Raw genomic sequence first — 20,829 nt, forward strand, 5'->3', positions numbered from 1 at the left:
AACAGATGTCAACCTCAGTTAGATTCAACTCAACTTATTAGTGCATGGCTTTTAGCCAAAAGCAATTCACATTTGCAGAAGTGTACTATCACATATGTCTTAATAATAGAAATGTGTGTTTTTTAAAAATGTATGTGATAAGTCACATATGGTAGAAGGAATCTGTACATCTCTCAGGCCTTGTTGTCACAATGAAAGCTTGGATATAATTGATGAAGAACATGAACAAATAAGTGAAAGTCTCTCTGATACATTAAAGAACCACAGTTTGAACATACTAATCAAGCTTTGATACCAGCATGGTTCCAATAAACTAAGAAATACACCAGCCTCTTTTATCCTGATCACTGATCTTAAGAATATTCGAATTTGATTCTTACCCTCAAAGGTAATATTTAATGTTTCAAGGTAAAGTCATTAGTGTATCCAGGTACATTATGTGTTCACATTTACTAAGCATATATTTAATTTCTCCTTTATATGGAATGTAATTAATGTGTGCAGTCTCCCTATGGTGATGAAAGAAACTTACGACCATAAAAGTATTAAAAATAAATTGAACAAGTGGTTGAGAAACAGGGAGGGGGAGGTCAACCTTCAGAGAGGAAAATATACAAACTAAGTGGATATTATGACTCCTTTGCCATCATTCTAATTGAAAGCTTACTTAGTTAGATCTTGGGAAGTAACAGAATTTTAGAAAATGCATACACCTTTTGTAATATATTCATCTACCCACAACTTGGAAAACCAGCAATATACTCTAGCTATGCATTCACTGGTTTCTGAGGCATCACTGCTCTGTAGGTGGATCTCATATCCAGAATAATTTTCAAAGATAGTGAATTGGCAGTGGTTTCTTTGCTCTGAATGAGGATTACGAGGTACATCAGCCCCTTAAAATCCAGAACACACAACAAAAGCTTGGTAAACACCCACTCAATGTTTTAAAGGACAAGAAGAGAAAGGGTGGACTACCAATTTGAATGTCAACTCTAATCAAAAAATAAAAATTCAAAAAAGAGAGAGAAAGGGTTCAGAGTTTAACCTTCTCAGTCATGGAAAAGCTCACATATGTGCCTTTTTCTACCTACCACCTAGAGCAGGGAGTCGACAAACTTATTCTGGAAGGGGCCAGATAGTAAATATTTTTGGCTTTATGATCCATGCAGTTTCTGTCGCAACTATTCAACTCTGTTACTGTAGCACAAAAAGAGCCATTGACAATTTGGAAACAAATGACTAGCTGTGTGCCAATAAAACTTGTTTTGTAGACACTGAAAGTTGAGCTTCATGTAATTTTCATGTCACAAAATAGCCTTCTTTTGATTTTTTTCCCAACCATTTGCCAAACTCTGCTCCAGGGGATGACATCCAATCCCACTTATGTATGATCATCTTCACCAATTTTGTGTTCATACTTTACTTATAAGTGATGCCTCCAGACCTCTCCTTTTCTAGCATCACTGTACACATTTTCCATTGTGTTTGAACAAACCCTCAAATGTTAATTCTTGCATATAAAATAAAGCTTGTTGGAGGTAAAGAAGCTAGAACGAACCAGAGCAACATGGGAATAGTTTACAGGTGGCATGAGTCAAGAATAAGGGACTGAACAAATCGGTCAGTTACGATACCTGGGCCCTTTTGATCTGACACTCTATGATCGTAGAGCCATCTGTCTTATTAAACCTCCAGGCCAGGCTCCAGAAAGGACTGTTTTCTGAGATGTGTCCAATTTGTTTACTTGTTCATTAATTCAGAAAACATACATTAAACCCTTACTCTATTTGGGGTCCCAGTGCCCTGTGTGTAAGTGAAATTTCTGGCAGACGTCAGAAATGGAAAGAGGAGCAACCACTATACGTGAAATATTTTAAAACTCCACATCCACTCTGCTGTTGGGCTTTGTAATTGCACCATGTTCTTGAATTTCTGTCTTTGGGCTGAGGTCTTGAAGAGGCCTCTTTTTTTAAAGTGCCCTAATGGTCGTGGCTAGGCAAGTGAGTTACATATTGTGAGCCCAAGTGCAACAGGACATTCAAATTCACACCGAGAACAGTACCTTATTAAATTAGAAGACAATTATAAACATCTACCAGTTGACTGTAATGTAGGCTTATTATTAAAGCAGACTTTCAAATATATTTAAAAGTAAAAAGCTCCAAGTCCTATTACTAATTGTTTGGCTCGCCAATTTTGACTTTTTTCTCTTTACAATATTCCTTAAAGGGCTAGACATTAGATAGAGTCCACACTGAATTAATAAGAGCTCATAAAAATGTAATTATTTGTAGGATTGAATCCTCACAAGAAGCAGAGAGAAAACTGGTCCTACTTCAAGCCCACTAGAGTGCTATCTAATGTAGCCTCGCACACTGCCAATGGGACTCACTTCCTATCGAGAGGGTTTGAACTTGGAAGACTTTTGTCCCATTGAGGGCCTAGATTTATACTTCTCCAGACCCTGTCCCACCCCTTCTGACCTGGGGCACACATCTGCACATGGGTAGACCAAACGGAGGGGCGCAGTGGGACTAGGGGAAAGATCACTAATGGTCCACCCAGGGACTGTAGGCCTAGCCCTGGCCTCATTAGAACCATGCTCTAAACTATGGAGCCCACCTGCCACTGGCTTGCAGTAAAGAAGACTTCCAGGAACAGACAGAAAAGAAATCAGGCCACAGAGATTTCAACCCCAACCAAAGAACCAGACAAAAAAACTCAGCTACTAGATACTCCCATTCTCCCATTGGATTGGACGAATAGAGATGTTTCTCCAGACTCCTTGTCATTGGCATTAGCTGATCGTTCTCCTAGAAGCTATTAAAAATCAATGCACTCCCCATGTCTGCACTTGGTACCCATTATAATGAAAGTTGGTTGACATAAATTAACATGTAGTTCCTAGAGATGTGATATTACCAGACCTATAATAAGCCAGCAAATAAAGCAAATCTTCTCAAGGCCACAGGGCTAGCAGGACTGGTATGCAACAGAAGACTGCAATCAGATGTCACAAACCCAAATGACAAGACAGACATCCTTCTTAATTTGAAAGTCTCCCTTCTGGAAGAGACAGGATGTCTAAGATGTACTATATTTAAAAGAGTGCTATGCAGCTTGTTTATAATTTAAGAGTGCACCATAAAATTCCTTGGAAATAGCTCTCCATTAGCTAGAAAAAAAAAACCTTTAGTTAAATATATTTTTACGAGCTTTTCATTAACAGAGTTGCAGGGCCTTGATACCAAGGTGCCAAACCTCCCCACGTGGCTGGAAATCAGTTGGCACATTTTCAGCCATTGACGTCTCTGTCATAGGTCCAAGGTTTGCAATTAAAAATGTAATCTTTTTAGCATGTGCAAAACCCAAAGACTTGAAGTACTATGCATTGAATATGATTATAATAGTGTTTGGCAGCTATTCATGGATAGCACATATTAATTTATGTAAACTGGGCACATCTTAGGGCACTTCGGCATCAGGAAAAAATAAAAGCTGGTCTTTGCTCATTGGAGGTATTTCTTTATGCTTGTTTTTGTTTTTTTAAATTGTCAGAAATAGAGATTAACTCAAAACCCAAAGTCTCTTTTATAACCTCATGTTTTCATGTACATGGAGACCATTCAAATAAAAATTTCCAATTAATAAAAAATAACTTACTTCACAGGATTATTCTTAGGTTTTGCTTTTTCAACGGCCTGTAAACAGAAGGAAAAAAATGCAATTAGACAACATTAGCTGGCATAATCTTTACAACTAGTTACCCAAACAATAGGCAATATAAAAATCTCTTCAGAAAAATAAGGAGCTAACGGAAGAAGGATACTGGCGATAAGCAGACTGGAGACACAGAAAGCAATTTTCCCCTCCCAGGGAGCATGGTCACCTGTCTAAGTGAAGCTTTCACACATAGGCAGGCATTGTCAGGGCTGCCTGGTGCATTTCGCAGTGCCCATAGGAGCGGACACTTAGAGAAGTTCTCTTAGCCGAGTGGATCTCCTCTGTGCCTACCTTTCGCTCTAATCTTCCCCTCCTCCTGTGTGGACCTGCTTGGGTTGTTATGACGGGGTGGTGGAGAGGTAGGTACAGAGAGAACAGTCATGGGCATAGCCCAGATTTTTCGATCTGTGGTGGTGAGCCATTTCCCCTGCATTACTACTGATACCTGGCTGTACCTGCATGGTGATAGAAAAGCCAAAGTATCTATTTCTAAAATCATTTTTATTAGCAGATACCACAAAAGGGCAAGGAATGACCAAATGCTCAGATCAATTTCCTCCGGTGGAACCTTTAAGAAAACACACACCAAATCATCGAAATGAGGAAATCTTTGGGCCTCTCTGCCTGCTTTGCCTTAGACATGGAGCCTGGTTCCAGTTTATTGCTGAACCCATTGATCTGTGTACAGTCCATTTATCATTCATGAAAACAGCTAGTGATCTTCACACTATATTAGAAGAAACAACTCAGATCATCTGTCAACAGCCCTCTTATTTCTGTTTCCCTCTCCACAGGGATTGCTTCTCCTTCGATTCTTCTGGAATTAAAATGTTGCTAAGCAACACAGCTGGGGGCGCTGATGGCAGAATGGCTACAGTCTATCAAACTGTTTAAGCACCTGGAGGGTTTTAGTGATGATTTTTTTTCATACTTCTGTAGCATAATTATGTAATCAGAATCCAACTTGTACTCCTCTAGACTTTTTCAGGCTGTAGAAATAACATTTAATATGGGGAGCATTAAAGCAGTAGTTTGACAACCTCAGGGTGCTGCAGACACTTTTTAAAAGTATCCATTTGGAGGTCTTTTTATCTGTGAATCCTGGAGGTAGGTGAGGGCTGAGAGAAGAAGAGAATACTGCCGTAAATTAGAAAGTGGAGGCAACCACTTGGAACAGAGATGATTTATAATCTAACATTGGACTTGACTTTCTGGGTGACCAGTATATAAGCATATTGAACCCTTGTGTGCATAACAACAACTCAATGCACTTCAAAGCTTTTTTTTAAACAAGTGAAACACTTCCCAAGTTTAGACATTAGTGTTGGAAATCCAAGTGCTTCTTGTCTATTATCTCTCTCGTTCTGTTGCTAGATAAATACCCATTGATATTTGGGCACTTCTTTTGGCTCGGTAGCCAAAAATCATTTTGTCGCCATCTGTGTCTGAGGTTGAATTTTGGCAAGTGGTAGAATAGTGAGACAACTACAAAGTGAGGTAACTGGTGAAAATGATAAAACAAGGACTATGTATGTGGCTGGCCCAAATCATGCCTCACATGCATTTATGATATGAATGCCTGTTCATGTAAAGGATGGTGAAACAAAGACATGGATGCTGGACCTCGATTTCACTACAGTACTGTATCCAGTCTGCACACCCATATCTGCCTTTTCTGCCAGCTTTTCATCTCGATCTTGGCTGGTTTGGAATACGATAAGGTAGTGGACTAAAGACATATCATTGTAAAAATCAAACGAATCCACTTTTCCCAATCCCTTAAAATGCGAACAACTCTGTTCTTGAAGAAGACTGAGGTTATCATAAAATAACGGCCATGTCATTCAAGTGGTTTCCTTTGAAAGCACGCTGGATGTGATAGTATGAGCATGCCACTGGCAGAGACGGGGAGGGGGTAGAGCAAAGTGACATTGCTTAACCTCACTTTGATACAGCAGCATGTTTTTTGAAAATGTCCTCTCTTTTCTGTGCTTCGGGACTGCCAATTAGACCTAGTTATTTTTTCTCTGACGAGGAGGCACATAATCATGTTCAAGGCCAGTTTCTTTGAAACATATGTCTTTTTATACAGCCATTGTAGGAAAATAACTCCATTTGAATTAATTTCTTTTCTGGGTTGCTTGGGTATTGATTGAAAATATCTATGCTAAGAGGTTCTTTTTTCTTTGGAAATTAACTCGGGAGCACTTCAAGGTTCTAGCAGTTCTAGTCAGATGTGCTTGGGTCATCCCCCTGTGTGCTCATCACCTTAAATCTCTAAACTAAATGATCGCACGGAGTCCTCAGCAAACATGAGACACAGCTCACAATTTGTGTTTTTCACTTTAACTCTGATTTGACTTTGTTTTAAGCATGTAATTAGGAATTATTAAATTTAGAGACTTTGAAGGAAAGTTAAGTGACTAAATGGTGTGAAAAATACATGTGCCTGTAAGGTAGAAGAATTAGTATACAAAATACATAAGGAGAAAATTCATCTTTGGAAGTTATGGAATGTGGAAAGACAACCCCAAGTTTCAGATACATGTGCCAGAATGTGAGATACCCTGCAAAAATAGGAAATCAACATGAAATGATGTAGTGTAATTCACCAAGCATTAAGAAGGTTCCATATTGGGATTACAGTTAATTTTGAGTTTAAAAACATACATTAAAGTAATTTAAACTGATTAGAAAATGGAGGCTAGATAGTTAACACTTATGTTGCTTTAACTTGTAATGTCTATATGCTTTTTAAAACCTATATTCTACTTATTTTGTGCCACATTTCCCTAACACGATACTTATCTTGCCATTCAGAAAGCTCTAGTATAAGAAAATATGATAAAATTTTTTAAAATGTTAAAATGATCCTCCAGTACGGTGTGATGAGAGATAATGGTTTATATAGTAAAAGAGTGCTGAGCTAGAAATCCAAAAACTGGGGTTCTACTCCCAGCTTTGTCACTTACTATCATCGCGACATCAGCAAGGTGGCGAACACCTCTGAGCTTCAGTTTCCTCATTTTAAAAATGAAGATGATCATTTCTGCCCTCTACATCAAGGTCAATTGTGAGTAGGCAACATCCACTCCAGTGCTCTAAAAATCATAACATGCTACGCGAATGCAGTGCATCATGATTGGGACTGCTTTTCACACCAACGTCAGTGCATAAATTTCTATGGCTAGGGCATTTATGGGTTTACTATTGACAAGTTGGTGGTAGCAAACCAATGCGGTTAATCCCATGAGGATTACAGGAGCCACTCTGTTCCTCTCTCTGTAGCAGGAGTAGTTCTGGGGTAGAGAGAACGCTTCTGTCTGGAAAGTCCTACTCAAGGAAGACTGATATGTTTAGATCCTGATGGGCCTAGCGCGGGAGGAGAGCGGGCCTCATACCTTCACATGGGCCTCTGCCCTGAACCTTCTTAGAGGTTGGTATTGGTGGTAGAAAGGTTAGAACACCTGAGGTTCTGTAGGGGCACAGATGCTTATGTACACAGTGAAATCAAGTTCTCTCTCTCTCTCTGTCTCTCTCTCTCTGAAACATCCCTTTTTTGGCTGGTGACTCCTCCATTAGCAGTTCCTCCTCTTATACCTCACTCCATCAAGATGGCTCTTTGCATTTTCACTCACATTTGACCCTGAGGTTGGGAAGCCCTGAGGATGCTACTCTCCCTAGGTGAGCCGCCCCATAATAGGGCATCTTGAGAAATTATATGTGCAGGAAGAAGGCAATTCTCACATTCCAAGCGATGTTTATGAGCTGATCCTTCTCTTTTTACCAGCACCGACTGTCATATTCATGGTGTCCTGCTAAGCAGCTCATTTATTTCCTCAGGAAGGATGATGTGGCTAAGGACATGCTCATAGTTGTTTGCTCATTAAATCTATCTTCCTAAAAATAAGAAGGACCTTGCCTTTCTGTTATGTAGAGAATCCTTTTGCTGCATGGAAGCCGATGTGGCTCAGGGACCATACTGAAATATGTGAACCATAAAATGTAGAACTGTCACAAAAAAAATAAACAAAAGAAGGAACAAACAAAAAGAAGAAAAGAAGAAAAGAAAGTAGCTTTCTATCGATTCTCATGACATATATAACATCATATTTCTTTAGGGAGAAAATGATACACTGAAGTCACTTAGGATACTTGGTAGTCATCTTTTACAAACTGATTGAACCTCCTTCAAATTCTTTGGTAAGGTAATTCTGCCCCAGTGATTACATGTCATTAACTATTATTTTAGTCCAATAGACATGTATACTATATTTATTTTTAAAAAATTAGAGAATATTTTGGAGCTTTTAAGAAGCATGCCCTGAACAGTTATATCCAGACTTATGACAATACCACCCCCACTGAGATTTACAGAAAACAGACTCAGTGCAATATATTTTCTGTTTGTTGACACTGTTAAAGTGAGCTCTCAGATGGCCTAGAGATATTGTAACAGTGTGCTCATTTTACAAGGTTACACATTCAGGTACTGCTTTTTTCCTTAATCAATAATAATGCTGTCAGTCACGCATAAAATGTGATTCTATTAGATTCTATTCTATTAGAACTGCTTTATATGGCAAATACATGTCCTGCTTACATGTCCTCCCTGCAAGCATTCTACTAGCCGATACAGCCAAGCTGGGTCTATACAATGTATTTCTTTATAGAAAGTGAAAAGTCAATCATTCAGATAATTTCAAATAACTGGATATTAGGCATTACAGAAACAAGATGGAAGAACGATCGATTGCATTGGTTTTGTATTTGTATGTTTTACCTTACTTTTACTTTTCATGGGGCTGTTCTGTGAGACACAGCCATAGCTTAACCTAGTGGCACGTATTGGTAAATTGCATCGATTGTCTAAGTTCAGAAGATAAACTCCTCTATTAACAAATGAACTCATCATTAGGGTATTCAGATGGGCTGAAATCAATACCAACAGAATTGGTTAAATCAATTAAAGAGACATATACTGAGAGCACTTGCCCAAATAAAAAAATGAATTGCTTAATTACAGCATTTAAATGGGTTTCCCCAGAACGAGTGAAACAGCAAGAGGCTTGCATTATGTCCTATAGGCTGGGTTTTCATCTGGCAGCATGCACACACAGCCAGGATTGTAGATTAAGAGGAGAAAATGTTACTCAGCATTTTGCAACACCTGGATGCCTGCCTGAATTTCTGACTTTGTACTCAGGGACTGTCATCTTTAGGAAAACACTTATATTTAACCCTCCTGATAGGTGACTGAAGGGAAATGTGAAAACATCCTGTACTTGAACCTTGAACTCATAGGAAGCAAAAACAAGCTCTCTATATTGGACTTGTCCCACTTTAATCTAATTCATTGTTTCCTATATTATACAGGTCTGTGCCAGACACAATGGGGGAAGGAATAGAATTATGATAGACAGACATTGGAGAAAATTTGTTCCAGGTGCAGGGAACTGTGCCATGCACCTAATAGTCATTTAATAAACATTGACTAGATAAAGGAATTGGGGATGATTGTGGAGTCTGAGGCCTGAACTTTGGTCTGGGTATGAAAGAGTGCTAGAGGGTCCCAAATTCTGTGCAGAGGGAAAAAGAGGCCACTGGAGGAAAAGCTGAGCTCTGGGACCATAGGCATCTGGATCTATTGTGCAACTGTACATGAAGCTCTCATTCACGCCCCTAAGATAAGGACATCCAGCGGAGCGGGGGACAATGACAGGGTGAACTTCCTATCCTGATTTCTGGCAGAAGGCCATGCCTTCCTCACTCTTCCTATAGCTATGGCCTAGCTTGATCTTTATTATCACTCATCCAGATCATGACCACGGTCATTTCACTGGTTCTATGGTCTCTCTATTCTTACCCCATTTTATGCTTCACTTCCATCATATCATCGTCTTTCTCAGACTTTTACATGACTTTCCATTGCTCATTAAATTACTTATCAACTTTACCCACTCTGCCATTCAACGACCTGTCAATGACAGTTGAATGGCGGCCTTGTAGCAGATCCTACTTGTTCCTGCATGTGTATTTCGCTAATATGGCAACCAGTAGGAGTTTTACAGTGTCTAGCCCAAAGATGATGTGATAACATGATTCAGAAGTGCTTTCATTCCATTAAGGCTTGCTCCCTTCAGGCTGGCTATTTTGCTGGATAGAAAACTCTTTAGCAAAATCCATTTGTCAACTGGCAATTTTGTTTATAACTAAAGTTTTGGTATGCTGTAACTTAATAAAAAAATGCACTGTCTTTGGGGAAGAAGCACGTTTTGCTTATAAGAGTCATCTGTCAACACTAATTCTCTGAGTGGAGTAAATATGGGGATACCAGGCAGAGCATCTCAGTATTGGTTTGAGTTATTTATTTTCCCCATTAGAAGGGCCAGTATAAGTGGCACTCAGTTACTCTGTTCCCCTGGGGTTTGTGGATTTGAAAATTCAATTGTATTTCTGCCAGCCATTCCGAGCCCTCTTGCCCCTGATGCTGGGCGGGGGTACTCCTCACAAAATGACATGTGTCCTTTGGTGTGAGACAATCAATACCTAATAGAGGCTCTCTCCCTACCATGTGTAACCAGGAAAATAAAAAGAGTATTCTTGGTGAATAGTAGGTACTCAATGACATAAGTATTCCAAAACCTATACGGGAGTGAATGAATACTGGTGATGCATCTTTAGCATTAGCATACTGGTATGTTCAGGCTTTCCGTTCCTTTAGAGTACATTCTATTCATGGTAAGACACTACAGTAGTCTCCCCTTCTCTGTGGTTTCACTTTCTGCAGTTTCAGTTACCCATGGTCAATTGCAGTCTGAAAAAACTAAATGGAAAATTCCAGAGGTAAACAATTCATAAGTTTTAAATTGTGTGCCATTCTGAGTAGCGCGATAAAATCTTGAACCATCCTGCTGCATCCCACCTGGGTTGTGAATCATTCCTGTCTAGCGTATTCACTCTGTCTACACTTCTCTCCCATTAATCACTTAGTAGCTGGCTCGGTTATCAGATTGACTGCCGTGGTATCATAGTGCCTGTGTTCAGGTAACCCTTATTTTACTTCATAATGGCCCCAAGCCATTCACATAACTTTTAATCCAGTATATTGTTATGATTGTTCTATTTTATTATTAGTTATTGTTAATATCTTACTGTGTCTAATTCATAAATTAAACTTCATCTGGGTATGTTATATGTATAGGAACAAAACATAACATATATAGTGTTCAGTACTATCTGTGGTTTCAGGCATCCACTGGGGGTTTTGGAACGCATCCCGCTAAGATAAGGGGGACCGCTGTACATCCATCTTTATCCATATACTTGTATTAGAAAACCCAGTAGTCTTCCACCTGTGTTTCTCCTTTACTCTCACATTGCTATCACATTCACAACACTTCTGATACCAAGTATGGTATTTTTTCCCTATCAAGCAATTTACTACAACACTAGCTGGGTATCTTACAATTTAACTCAATTGTGACACTATCTACATGGAGATAGCATCGGATCCCACAGGTTAAGGGCTCAGTCCCACAAGACTACCTCCCCCTACTCCAGATGCCAATTGCAGTCCAAGTTGTCACTTGTGCTTTGGATCTATGGGCTACAAATCAGAGGTTCCCACAGCCCCTTCCTCGGGTTGGAATAATTTGCTAGAGTGGCTCACAAAACCCAGGAAAACAATTACTTATGTTTACCAGTTTATTAAAGGATATGGTAAAGGATAACAATGAAGAGATATATAGGGTGAGGCCAGGGAGGATCTCAAGTGTAAGAGCTTCTGTCCCTGTAGAGTTGAGGTTTGTCACCCTCGCAGTATGTGGATGTGACTGCCGAACCTGAAAGCTCTCCAAACCCCGTACTATTGGGATTTTTATGGAGGCTCCCTAATGTAGGCATGATCAACTATTAATTCTATTTCCAGCCCCTGCCCCTCTCTAGAGAAATTGGGAGGTGGGAAATAGGGTTGAAAGTTTTAAGCTTTAATAATGGTTAGGTCTATCTGGTGACCAGCTCCCATCCAGAAGCCCACCCAGAGTTGCCTCTTATCACCAGGAAGTACCAAGGGATGTAGCACGCTGTCTCAGCAACTGGGATCAAAGACTAAATATTAGAACAGTATTAGAACAAAAGATGCTCCTAGTGTTCTTATCACCTAGGAAATTATAAGGTTTTTAGGAGTTCTATGCCAGGAATGGGGGCAGATATATATGTGTGTGTGTGTGTGTGTGTGTGTGTGTGTGTGTGTGTGTGTGTATACATATATATATGTATGTGTGTATATATATACATATATATGTATATATACACATATATACATATATGTATCTATGTGTGTATATATACATATATACATATATGTATATATACACACACACACACACACACACACACGTATATATATATTTCTATTATCTTACAATATCAAATACCAACTGACTTCCCCATGCCTCGGTATACTTATTGACAAAATTAGGCAGCTGGAATTAAAAACTCTCCATGGTCATTTTAAGATCTGGTACTCTATATTTTAATACACACACAAGTATTTCAGTATATGGTCATGCTTGCGGCACTTAAAAACAGTTTGGTCAATGACAGCCTGCATATACGACAGTGGTCCCATAAGATTACAATGCAGCTGGAAAATTCCTATCGCCTAGCGACGTCGTAGCCATTGTGACATCATAGCACAATGCATCACTCACATGTTTGTGGTGATGCTGGTGTAAACAAACCTGTGCCAGTCGTATGAAAAGTATAGCACATACAATTACATACAATACATAGTACTTGATAATGATACTAAACAATCATGTTACTGGCTTATGTATTTATTATATTATACTTTTTATAATTATTTTAGAGTGTACTCTAAAAAGAGTACACCTATTAAAAAAATGTTTGCTGTAATATTGTATGCTGTGTTCTGCCGGCAGCAGCCTCATACATACAGCATTTCTTGATTGCATCATTTTCTCTTGTGCTTGATTTAATCTTGTGTTATTTTGCTCATCATGGCCCCTAAGCATTCACACATTGAGGAAATTGCCTAACAATATATTTCTCAGAACATATCCGTGTCATTAAGTGACACATGACTGTATATATACATATATGATTCAGGGCTAAATATGGAATCTGAGTCTACCTCCATTAGCAAGAAACAAGATTTATTAGAAGTTTATAAATGTTATATCTTATGTTCCAAAGACTCCTATAAGATAACTCAGGAATATAAGTTATGCCATCACATACATTTTTGGAAGGGTCTGCTGCTTTTATCTGCTTATCCACTTGGATTTTGAATGGTTAATTTTGGACTGGTAGCTAATCTCAAATTTGAACACCTCTTCTGTGCACTTACAATGTTTATGTTCTTTGATTTTGCTAAATAAATAGAAAAAACTTAATATAGCTGCTAAAGAATAAGATGGATTCTGTTTTCCATGCAGGATAAAGTCCTGGGTGTTTGCAGCCCACTTGGTAGCTTTTCCAGCAGATGGCAGATACCTGGGAGACAGAGTAAAGCATTCCTTGGGCACTATACCAAAGCCCCAGTAAAATTTTCAAATCCAGCATATAAATTTAAAAATCTTACATTTTCAGTTTGGCAAAGTGCTTTATTACACAGCTTTTACTGAAGATGTACATATTGCTGTAATATATGCTAAAACCCTGAATAAACTCAAGACTTGGAAAATTCCAATAAACATAGGAACACATGGTATGTTGTTCAGGGTTTGTTAGCTAATGACTCTGAGACAGAACCTCTAGGCTCCAACCATGAATTTGGAACCCAAATTGGGGTAACAAAGGGGTCTAAGAGAAAGAACATGCTTCAGCTAAACAAGGAGTGTGGCGAGAGTAGAGGGAAGACCAACATTGTCTAGCCACTTTCTTGAGCCCAGGGACAGTGACAAGAGAAACATGGTGATGCCTTTCCCTTCTAATTCAAATCAACTTGGTGATCCCTAGTTTCCCAGAGGTGGCCGCTATACTCCCTGCCACCCTCTCTACAGAGCCAGATATGTGCCACGTGGCTCTTTGTGAAAAAAAAATGTGACTATTCCTGTCCTGCATGAGAGTGATCCATTCTGAAATAGCAGATTGTAGCCAACTTTGTTTCTGTTTGTTGTTGGGACAGGCAGAACACCGTCACCAATATCTGATTTAAAGTCATTGCGAGAAAAGTTTTAAGCAAGGCAAAACAGCCATTGGCTTTGCAACTGAAATGCTCATAGATGAATAATTCACAAATTGTAGTGGACATTAACTAGTATCTGGTCATCAGCAGTGACGAGCACAGCGTGTACAAACTTTGTGTTTCTCTGCATCTCTGTGCTCAAAGTATTTTATTGAGATAACTATAAAAAGGCAATCTATGGAGGTTACAAATCAAAATATTTGGTACTAAAAGTAGAATACGTAATTACAATGAAAAAAAATCAGCATATAGGTTTTTAAACAGTCACAGAATTGCCTGAAGCACTTTAAGAATCACATCATACAAACCCTAAGCAGTTTCTTATTAATCTAGTGTCTACACTAATACAGCCAAATGAGGAACACAATCTTGGGAATATAAAAGCCAATGTTATTCTATTAACCTTATATGTTATTCTATTTACTTTCTTGTCTTTAATGAATAAATTAAAATGTCTTCTCATTCTCTAATTGCTGGATAGTTAGAGGATGACAATGTACAGGTTTTATTCAGGTATATTTTGTAGCCTTAACAGCCCAAACTCGATCATTTTGAGGGAGATTTTAATGAAAGGCAATGACAGATAAACTGTTTACATTAAAAGACTCTATCAAAGCTATTTTGTACCTGGTTTCATCCTAATCTATCTGCTGTTTCTATAGCTCTGACAGGCTGACCTCTCTTGCTGTGTGTGCCATATCGATGTCATCACTAAAGAGACCTTCCCCAGCCTTTCTGTTGATAACAAAGTGAATGGAAATGCAGAGAAACCTTGGGGAGGTAACAACTTGTTCATCACGATGAGGGAGAACTGTGGCTAAAAAATAGGAACGCTTACAGCAGGGAAGAGTGTTTGTTCTCACAACTAATGCACTCACTACAGCACGTCAGCTTCAAAAGAGCCAGCTGAGAGTGGGAATAACATTTATTGCACTTTTTTCATTAGCAAACTCTAAACATAAAAGTGGGCTTGAATTTAACTTGGCTAGTATGTTTTGAAAGTTCGATATGCATCGCAGGTATAAGGAACACATCCGAAAGCTGCCAGAATGTTCACATTTTTCTGCTACTGTGGAATTTATCTCATTTGCAATTATCAAATAATAACCTAGCCCATGAGCTGGCCCAACAATAACAAAACAAACAAACAAAATCAAATGAAACGTAAAACCAAAATCAAAAACCTGGACTAAAAGCAAGCTGTTTTGTGTTTGAGGTAATTGATGATTTTCAGACAAGTATAATTATGAAGTGGAGGGAACGGACTAAAAAGATATTTCTCTGTAAATGTTAACAGGCTTGAGATGCAGCTCAACTACTAGCATCTAGTCTAAAAGTCCACACATTCTCAGGAATATACTTCGGATTAAGTGCATATTCCTAAGGGTACAAGGGCAAACCCGACACAGAAAAAGAAAGAAGACTGGGTTAAATAAAATTGCATACATTGGGGTTACTTACAATAATGTATCCAGACACAACTCCTTAGAATGCCTTTGTGCTCAAAGCAAATTTGAATTGTTCGTCTGTATTGAAAGCACTAACATACTACTCCAAGCTTTATCTAGAGTCCTTTAGCTGAGGTTTGTTACTAATTGAACATTTCCAGCCACATTATCCATTTTCTGAACTTCTAACTGGGCTAAATGAAGTCATCTACGGTGTCAGTCTAATTCATACTAATAACAAGATGTTATTAACATTAAAATGCCCTGAAGGGGGCTTCTAACTACTTATTTTTTTATGGCCTTTATATTTCTAAAGTCTGTTGCTACTAATGCCAATATGAGGTGATTAGGGCAGCAGTCCCCAACCTTTTTGGCACCAGGAACCAGTGCTCCTATGAGACTCTAATGCCTGGTGATCTGAGGCGGAGCTGAGGCGGTGATTCTAGCACTGGGGAGCAGCTTCAAATATAGATAGAGCTTCACTCACTCCCCTGCCGCTTACCTCCTATTGTGCAGTCAGGTTCCTAACAGGCCACAGACCAGTACCAGTCCATGGCCCAAGGAGAGCTAGGACCAGATCTAATCTGACTTCAGAACCTAGGCATCACAGACCATCCGACCACCAGAATATATATAATAACAGACTACATGCTCAGAGTTATTTAAATCAAACATCATGCTATCATTCAATCAAATATTAAGCAGATATTTACATGGTTCTATGAATATGTGCTGGAGGGAGCTCTGGAGTTTGGTCACCACACATTCTAGAAGCCTTTGGAATAAGTCAAATTGTAGATAACTTAAAACTTTAAAGACAGCAATTTTAATAAACCTGTCAATACAATTTCTTTGTTAAAAAAACATTTGAGACTGATTAGGCTGCTTATATTGAAAGAGAAGCACTAGGTCTATATCTTTAGATCTTTTATTGACCTGCAAGCACAGCATCAATAGCTGGTTCTCAGCTGTAGATGAAAATTGATTCCAGGATTAACCCCTCATTTTCATGGGTTCTTTTAATCCTGAGAAACATAAGAAATTTTTGTTGAAAAGGAAAACTGAAGGTGTAGTGCTATGAGGTTAGAGTGTTCAGAGAAGCCTAGTCCTATGAACTCCCATGAAGTCTATCCTACTGGATCATATCACTCTTCACAAATCCCAATAAACTCATCACAGCATCACTGCCAGCCCTGATGGCTGGCTTGAAATGGCAGTTCAATAAGTGTTGCATGGGGAAGGCCAGGGTTGGATTTTATATCTATGATGTCAACAGCAGCAGCTGAGAATTAAAAATTCAGTCAGCTGGGTCATGGACATCATATAGACTCACATCCCAAACATATTATTGATCTCCAATTTAAAAAAGAATGTATTGCAATACGTATGTTTGTGCAGACACTAAGTACAAAACATTATATCTAATTCAAACACTTTTCTGGAACATTCCAATGTCCAACATCAACTTCAAATGATTATTTCCCATCCGGGGGCATTTCTTGAGAGAAAACCAAAGTACAGTCTTCTTCCAGGGTAGAGTGAGAGCTCAAAAAAATAAAGTAAGAATTGTAAGCAAAATGCATGACTCAACTCTCCACCCATGTCAGTCCTTTGAAGAAATCTCTTTTTTAGAGATATGTAATTTTCCTGGAGGACTTGGTGCAGCATTATTGGCCTTTCTTCCTGGGATGTCTGGTTTAAAGCTTGTCAGGACTCTGGGGGAGGAAAGGTCATTCATATCCAATGGATGCCTTTGAGGGGCAGTTAAGACACTCAATCCAGTTCCTAGCAGACCCCTATGGACACCAAGGCCAAAATGAAGGGCAGTATCTATTTACCAATGGATCCAAAAGAGAGGGGTTCTAGTGAATGTTTTAAAGGGCCATAAGGAAGAATACTTGCCTATTTATGTAGAGCTTGAAATTTTCAAACTATTATCTTACACTCTATCTTCACAATACTCCTATGAGTTGGACAAGACTGGTTTATCTTAGTTTATTGGTGAGAGATCTGAGATTCAGAGATATTAGGTGATTTGCCTAAGGTCGTGCTGCTAGACTGTGTTAGAGCTGGGATTGAAACCCAGGCTTCTCTATTCCAACAGCCATGCTGTTAACAACTACATGTACGATTTCCCATGGTCAGGTTCATACAGCTATTACACATTAGGACAAGACAGGAGCTTTTCATTCAAGTTTGCCACATACTGGCTGTTTTCCATGTAGTTAATTGAGCAGCTCTCTTTAACACCCCATTTCTTACAAGACAAGAGAAAATAATGTATCTAATATTTCAAAGAATATGAGACATTTTACATAGTTATTGGTAATAACAATGATGATGACGATCGTGTAAAGAAAGCAGTGGCCACTTACTACGTGCTAACCATAGTGTCAAATGATTTTGCCTATCTTCATTCACTTAATCATCGAATCCTCACTATGACCCAATAAAGTAGCTGCTATTGTTATTTCCACTCTAAAGGCACTTAGGTCTTTAGTCCAAAGTCACCCAGCAAGTGGCAGAGCCAGAATTCAAATCTATTCAATTATACGTCTATGCTTTTGTTTGCTCCCCTACACTGTTCCAGCACTGTCACACCACCTTACAAGACAGCATGGACATATCTACTTCCAGAATAATCTCAACTGAGAAAGCAATATGTAATGGGGAGTGTGGAGAGATCACAAAAACTTTTGACAAATATTTTCAGGGTACATCACTATTGCTTTTTCACTGAAACCATGAGCATGCATGATTGTGTATCTCTGATTTTAAGAGTCACTAGAAGGTAAAATCTTTTATTAAAAATGTTTCTTATAACCCTGAGTCTCCATTTCTGACCATTTGGTACCTTTAATGTGTATATTATAATTCTCCCATTCTGGCCTCACGCTCCACTTTTCCATTTGCAGGAAAAATACTTAGCATTTAAACATATCCTAATTGTTCTATTGGTGTCTGCTTGTACACAACACCTGCTCGGCATAGCTAGTACTGCTGTGGAGGGTGCCAGTGTGGGGCGCAGAGAGAGGGGAAGTTGTTCTGATTATGAGACACTTGGGACTGAAATGTCAAATCAGAAACAGACACATCTTGATCCTGTGTTTCATTTTCATACATGCATTTGAAATGCATTCTCTTGGGATTCGTTATGTTGTAAATCATAGCATAATGTCTTAGAAGCTTTTTGTAAAAGATCGGTGCATATTCACTAAACCTGGACAATTTGGGTCTCCTTAGGTGAGTCCAGGTGCAATGATTATGAATGAGGTAATTTGAGGATGTCTCCAGAAAGTTAATAGCTTTTTTTTTATTATTGGAGTATGTCTGTATGAATGTAGCCACTGGGTTCTGAGAATGTTTCTAAGTATAATATCAGCTCAAACCAATGGTGTGGGCTGGTCCCTTAGACACATAATTTAATGCACCAATGCATTTGTTCGTATGCTTTTCTCACAATCATCTTGCCACAAATAGAATAATTCTGTAATTCTGTAGCTCAGACAAGAGGCCCAAACTTATCTCTAAGGTTTGCTGAAAGGTTCATATGAGACAGAGCACCTTAACTTAATGCCTGGCACAGAGTAAGTTAGCTCCATAAATGGGAGCGCTCAGCTCTCCTCCTGATGTTGCCAGAGGCATGACAGTCCCAATTAAATGATGACAGACTATAACTATATTATCTACATGCCACTGTTATCTCACTTGAGAAGAAAAATTATTTTGGCAGTTATTCAATGAGTTAAACATAGATTTACTATATGACTCAACACTTTTATTTTAGGTGGAAGAATTCAGAGAAATATTCAATTCAAAAGAACTGAAAATGTGTTCCAACAAAAACCAAGACATAAATGCTCATAACAGCACTATTTTCTGCAATAGCCGAATGGTGGAAATGATCAAAATGTTCATCAAGTGATGAACGGATAAACAAAAGGTAATATATTCATACAATGGAATACTATTTAGCCATAAAAAGGAATGCAGTATTGATACATGCTACAACATGGACGAACCTAGAAAACACTATGATAAGTTAAAGAAGGCAGTTACAAAAATTCACATATTATATGATTTCATTTATATTAAATAGGCAAATTCATAGAGACAGAAAGTAGATTAGTGGTTGTCAAAGGCTGAGGGATTAGGGAAATTGGGAGTAACTAATGTATGTGAGATTTCTTTTTGGGGTGATGAAAATATTCTGGAACTAATGATGGATGTACAACCTAGTGAAAATACTAAATGCCACCGAATTGTACACTTTAAAATAGTGAATTTTGTTACGTGAATTTTATCACAATAAAAATAGAAAAATGATTTCGATCCACACATCTTTGAAAAAGAATGTTAAGCTTCATAAAATCAGAGCTCACCAAACATGGCTGACACTGCCACTTCCACTGCTACACATGCATTCTCTCTTGGTCTTTAGACTTCCAGCCTTTTAACCAGTCCTCAAACTCTATAAGGAAGGTTCATTAGCAAGTGTTTATAACCTTGTGCCTGCTTCTTGCGTCTTGGACCCGGCTAAGGGAATAAGTTGTCATTTTGCCTTACTTTAGATCTTCCTGTTCGACCTCCCTTTCAAATGATAAGCTTTGTTGAGGAAGGCATGAGTGGTCTAAGGACAGCATGCCACGAAAAGCTTCCAACTCATAAACTGGGATTATCCAAGAGTCTTGACACTTAAACAAAGTCACCACAAACATCCTAAAACCCCAGATGATTTGGGCCAACAGATGTGATGCTATTTCTTTAGGTTAATACAGAAAACAACTTGAGAAGCTAAAAAGCAGATTGTATTTATGTGATCACATAGAGAGGAAGTCCACGTGCAAAATCTGCTCTTACATTGTTGATTTCTGCTTTAAATACTTCCATTGAAAATGAATGTTGCATCAGTCAGAATTGATGATCTAGAATTATTTTGTTTTATTTACCAATACATTTTTCTTGTCATTAGTGTATTAAAAAAAAAAAAATAATGGAAGTGCACTTCACATTTGCTCTGAGCCCATGACTCAAGTAGGAGACAGAGACTGCTTGTATTCTGTATACTAAATTCACAACAAGCCCCTGGGAGACAATTGTGTTTGTTCTTCATAAAACACCAAAGTTATGGAGATTCAATATTTACATACCTTCAAAATTGCAAGGAGAATAAAGTGGAGAAAGTAAAGGAGAAGAAAGTGTTGGCGACAGAATATTAATGATGTGTTCAATTTTAAAATTATAACAGATGGTAGGAGTTCTAGTGTGATAAATAATTATAGAGGAGAATGGAGTAGGTGAGCCTTGAGAATTTTTCCTATGTTTTTTTTTGCAGGTTCCTCACAAAATATTTAGTGGTATGGAGTTCCATATTTGTTAACTACCTTGAAATATCAGTGTGCGAGCATTCCTAAATGTACTGATCAAGGAATTATAAAACTG

At 38.4% G+C, this 20,829-nt stretch overlaps 1 protein-coding gene across 1 annotated transcript in view; it reads right to left on the minus strand.

The window, feature by feature from the left end:
• AFF2 (AF4/FMR2 family member 2) overlaps positions 1-20,829 on the minus strand; it is a 452,816-nt gene that overhangs the window by 84,029 nt on the left and 347,958 nt on the right. Inside the window, exon 9 of the mRNA XM_025047899.1 lies at positions 3,667-3,704. Coding sequence (XP_024903667.1) covers positions 3,667-3,704 — 38 coding nt within the window. The remainder of the gene's footprint in view (positions 1-3,666; positions 3,705-20,829) is intronic.

Source organism: Pteropus alecto, unplaced genomic scaffold, assembly GCF_000325575.1.
Source record: "Pteropus alecto unplaced genomic scaffold, ASM32557v1 scaffold275, whole genome shotgun sequence".
NCBI lineage: Eukaryota > Metazoa > Chordata > Mammalia > Chiroptera > Pteropodidae > Pteropus > Pteropus alecto.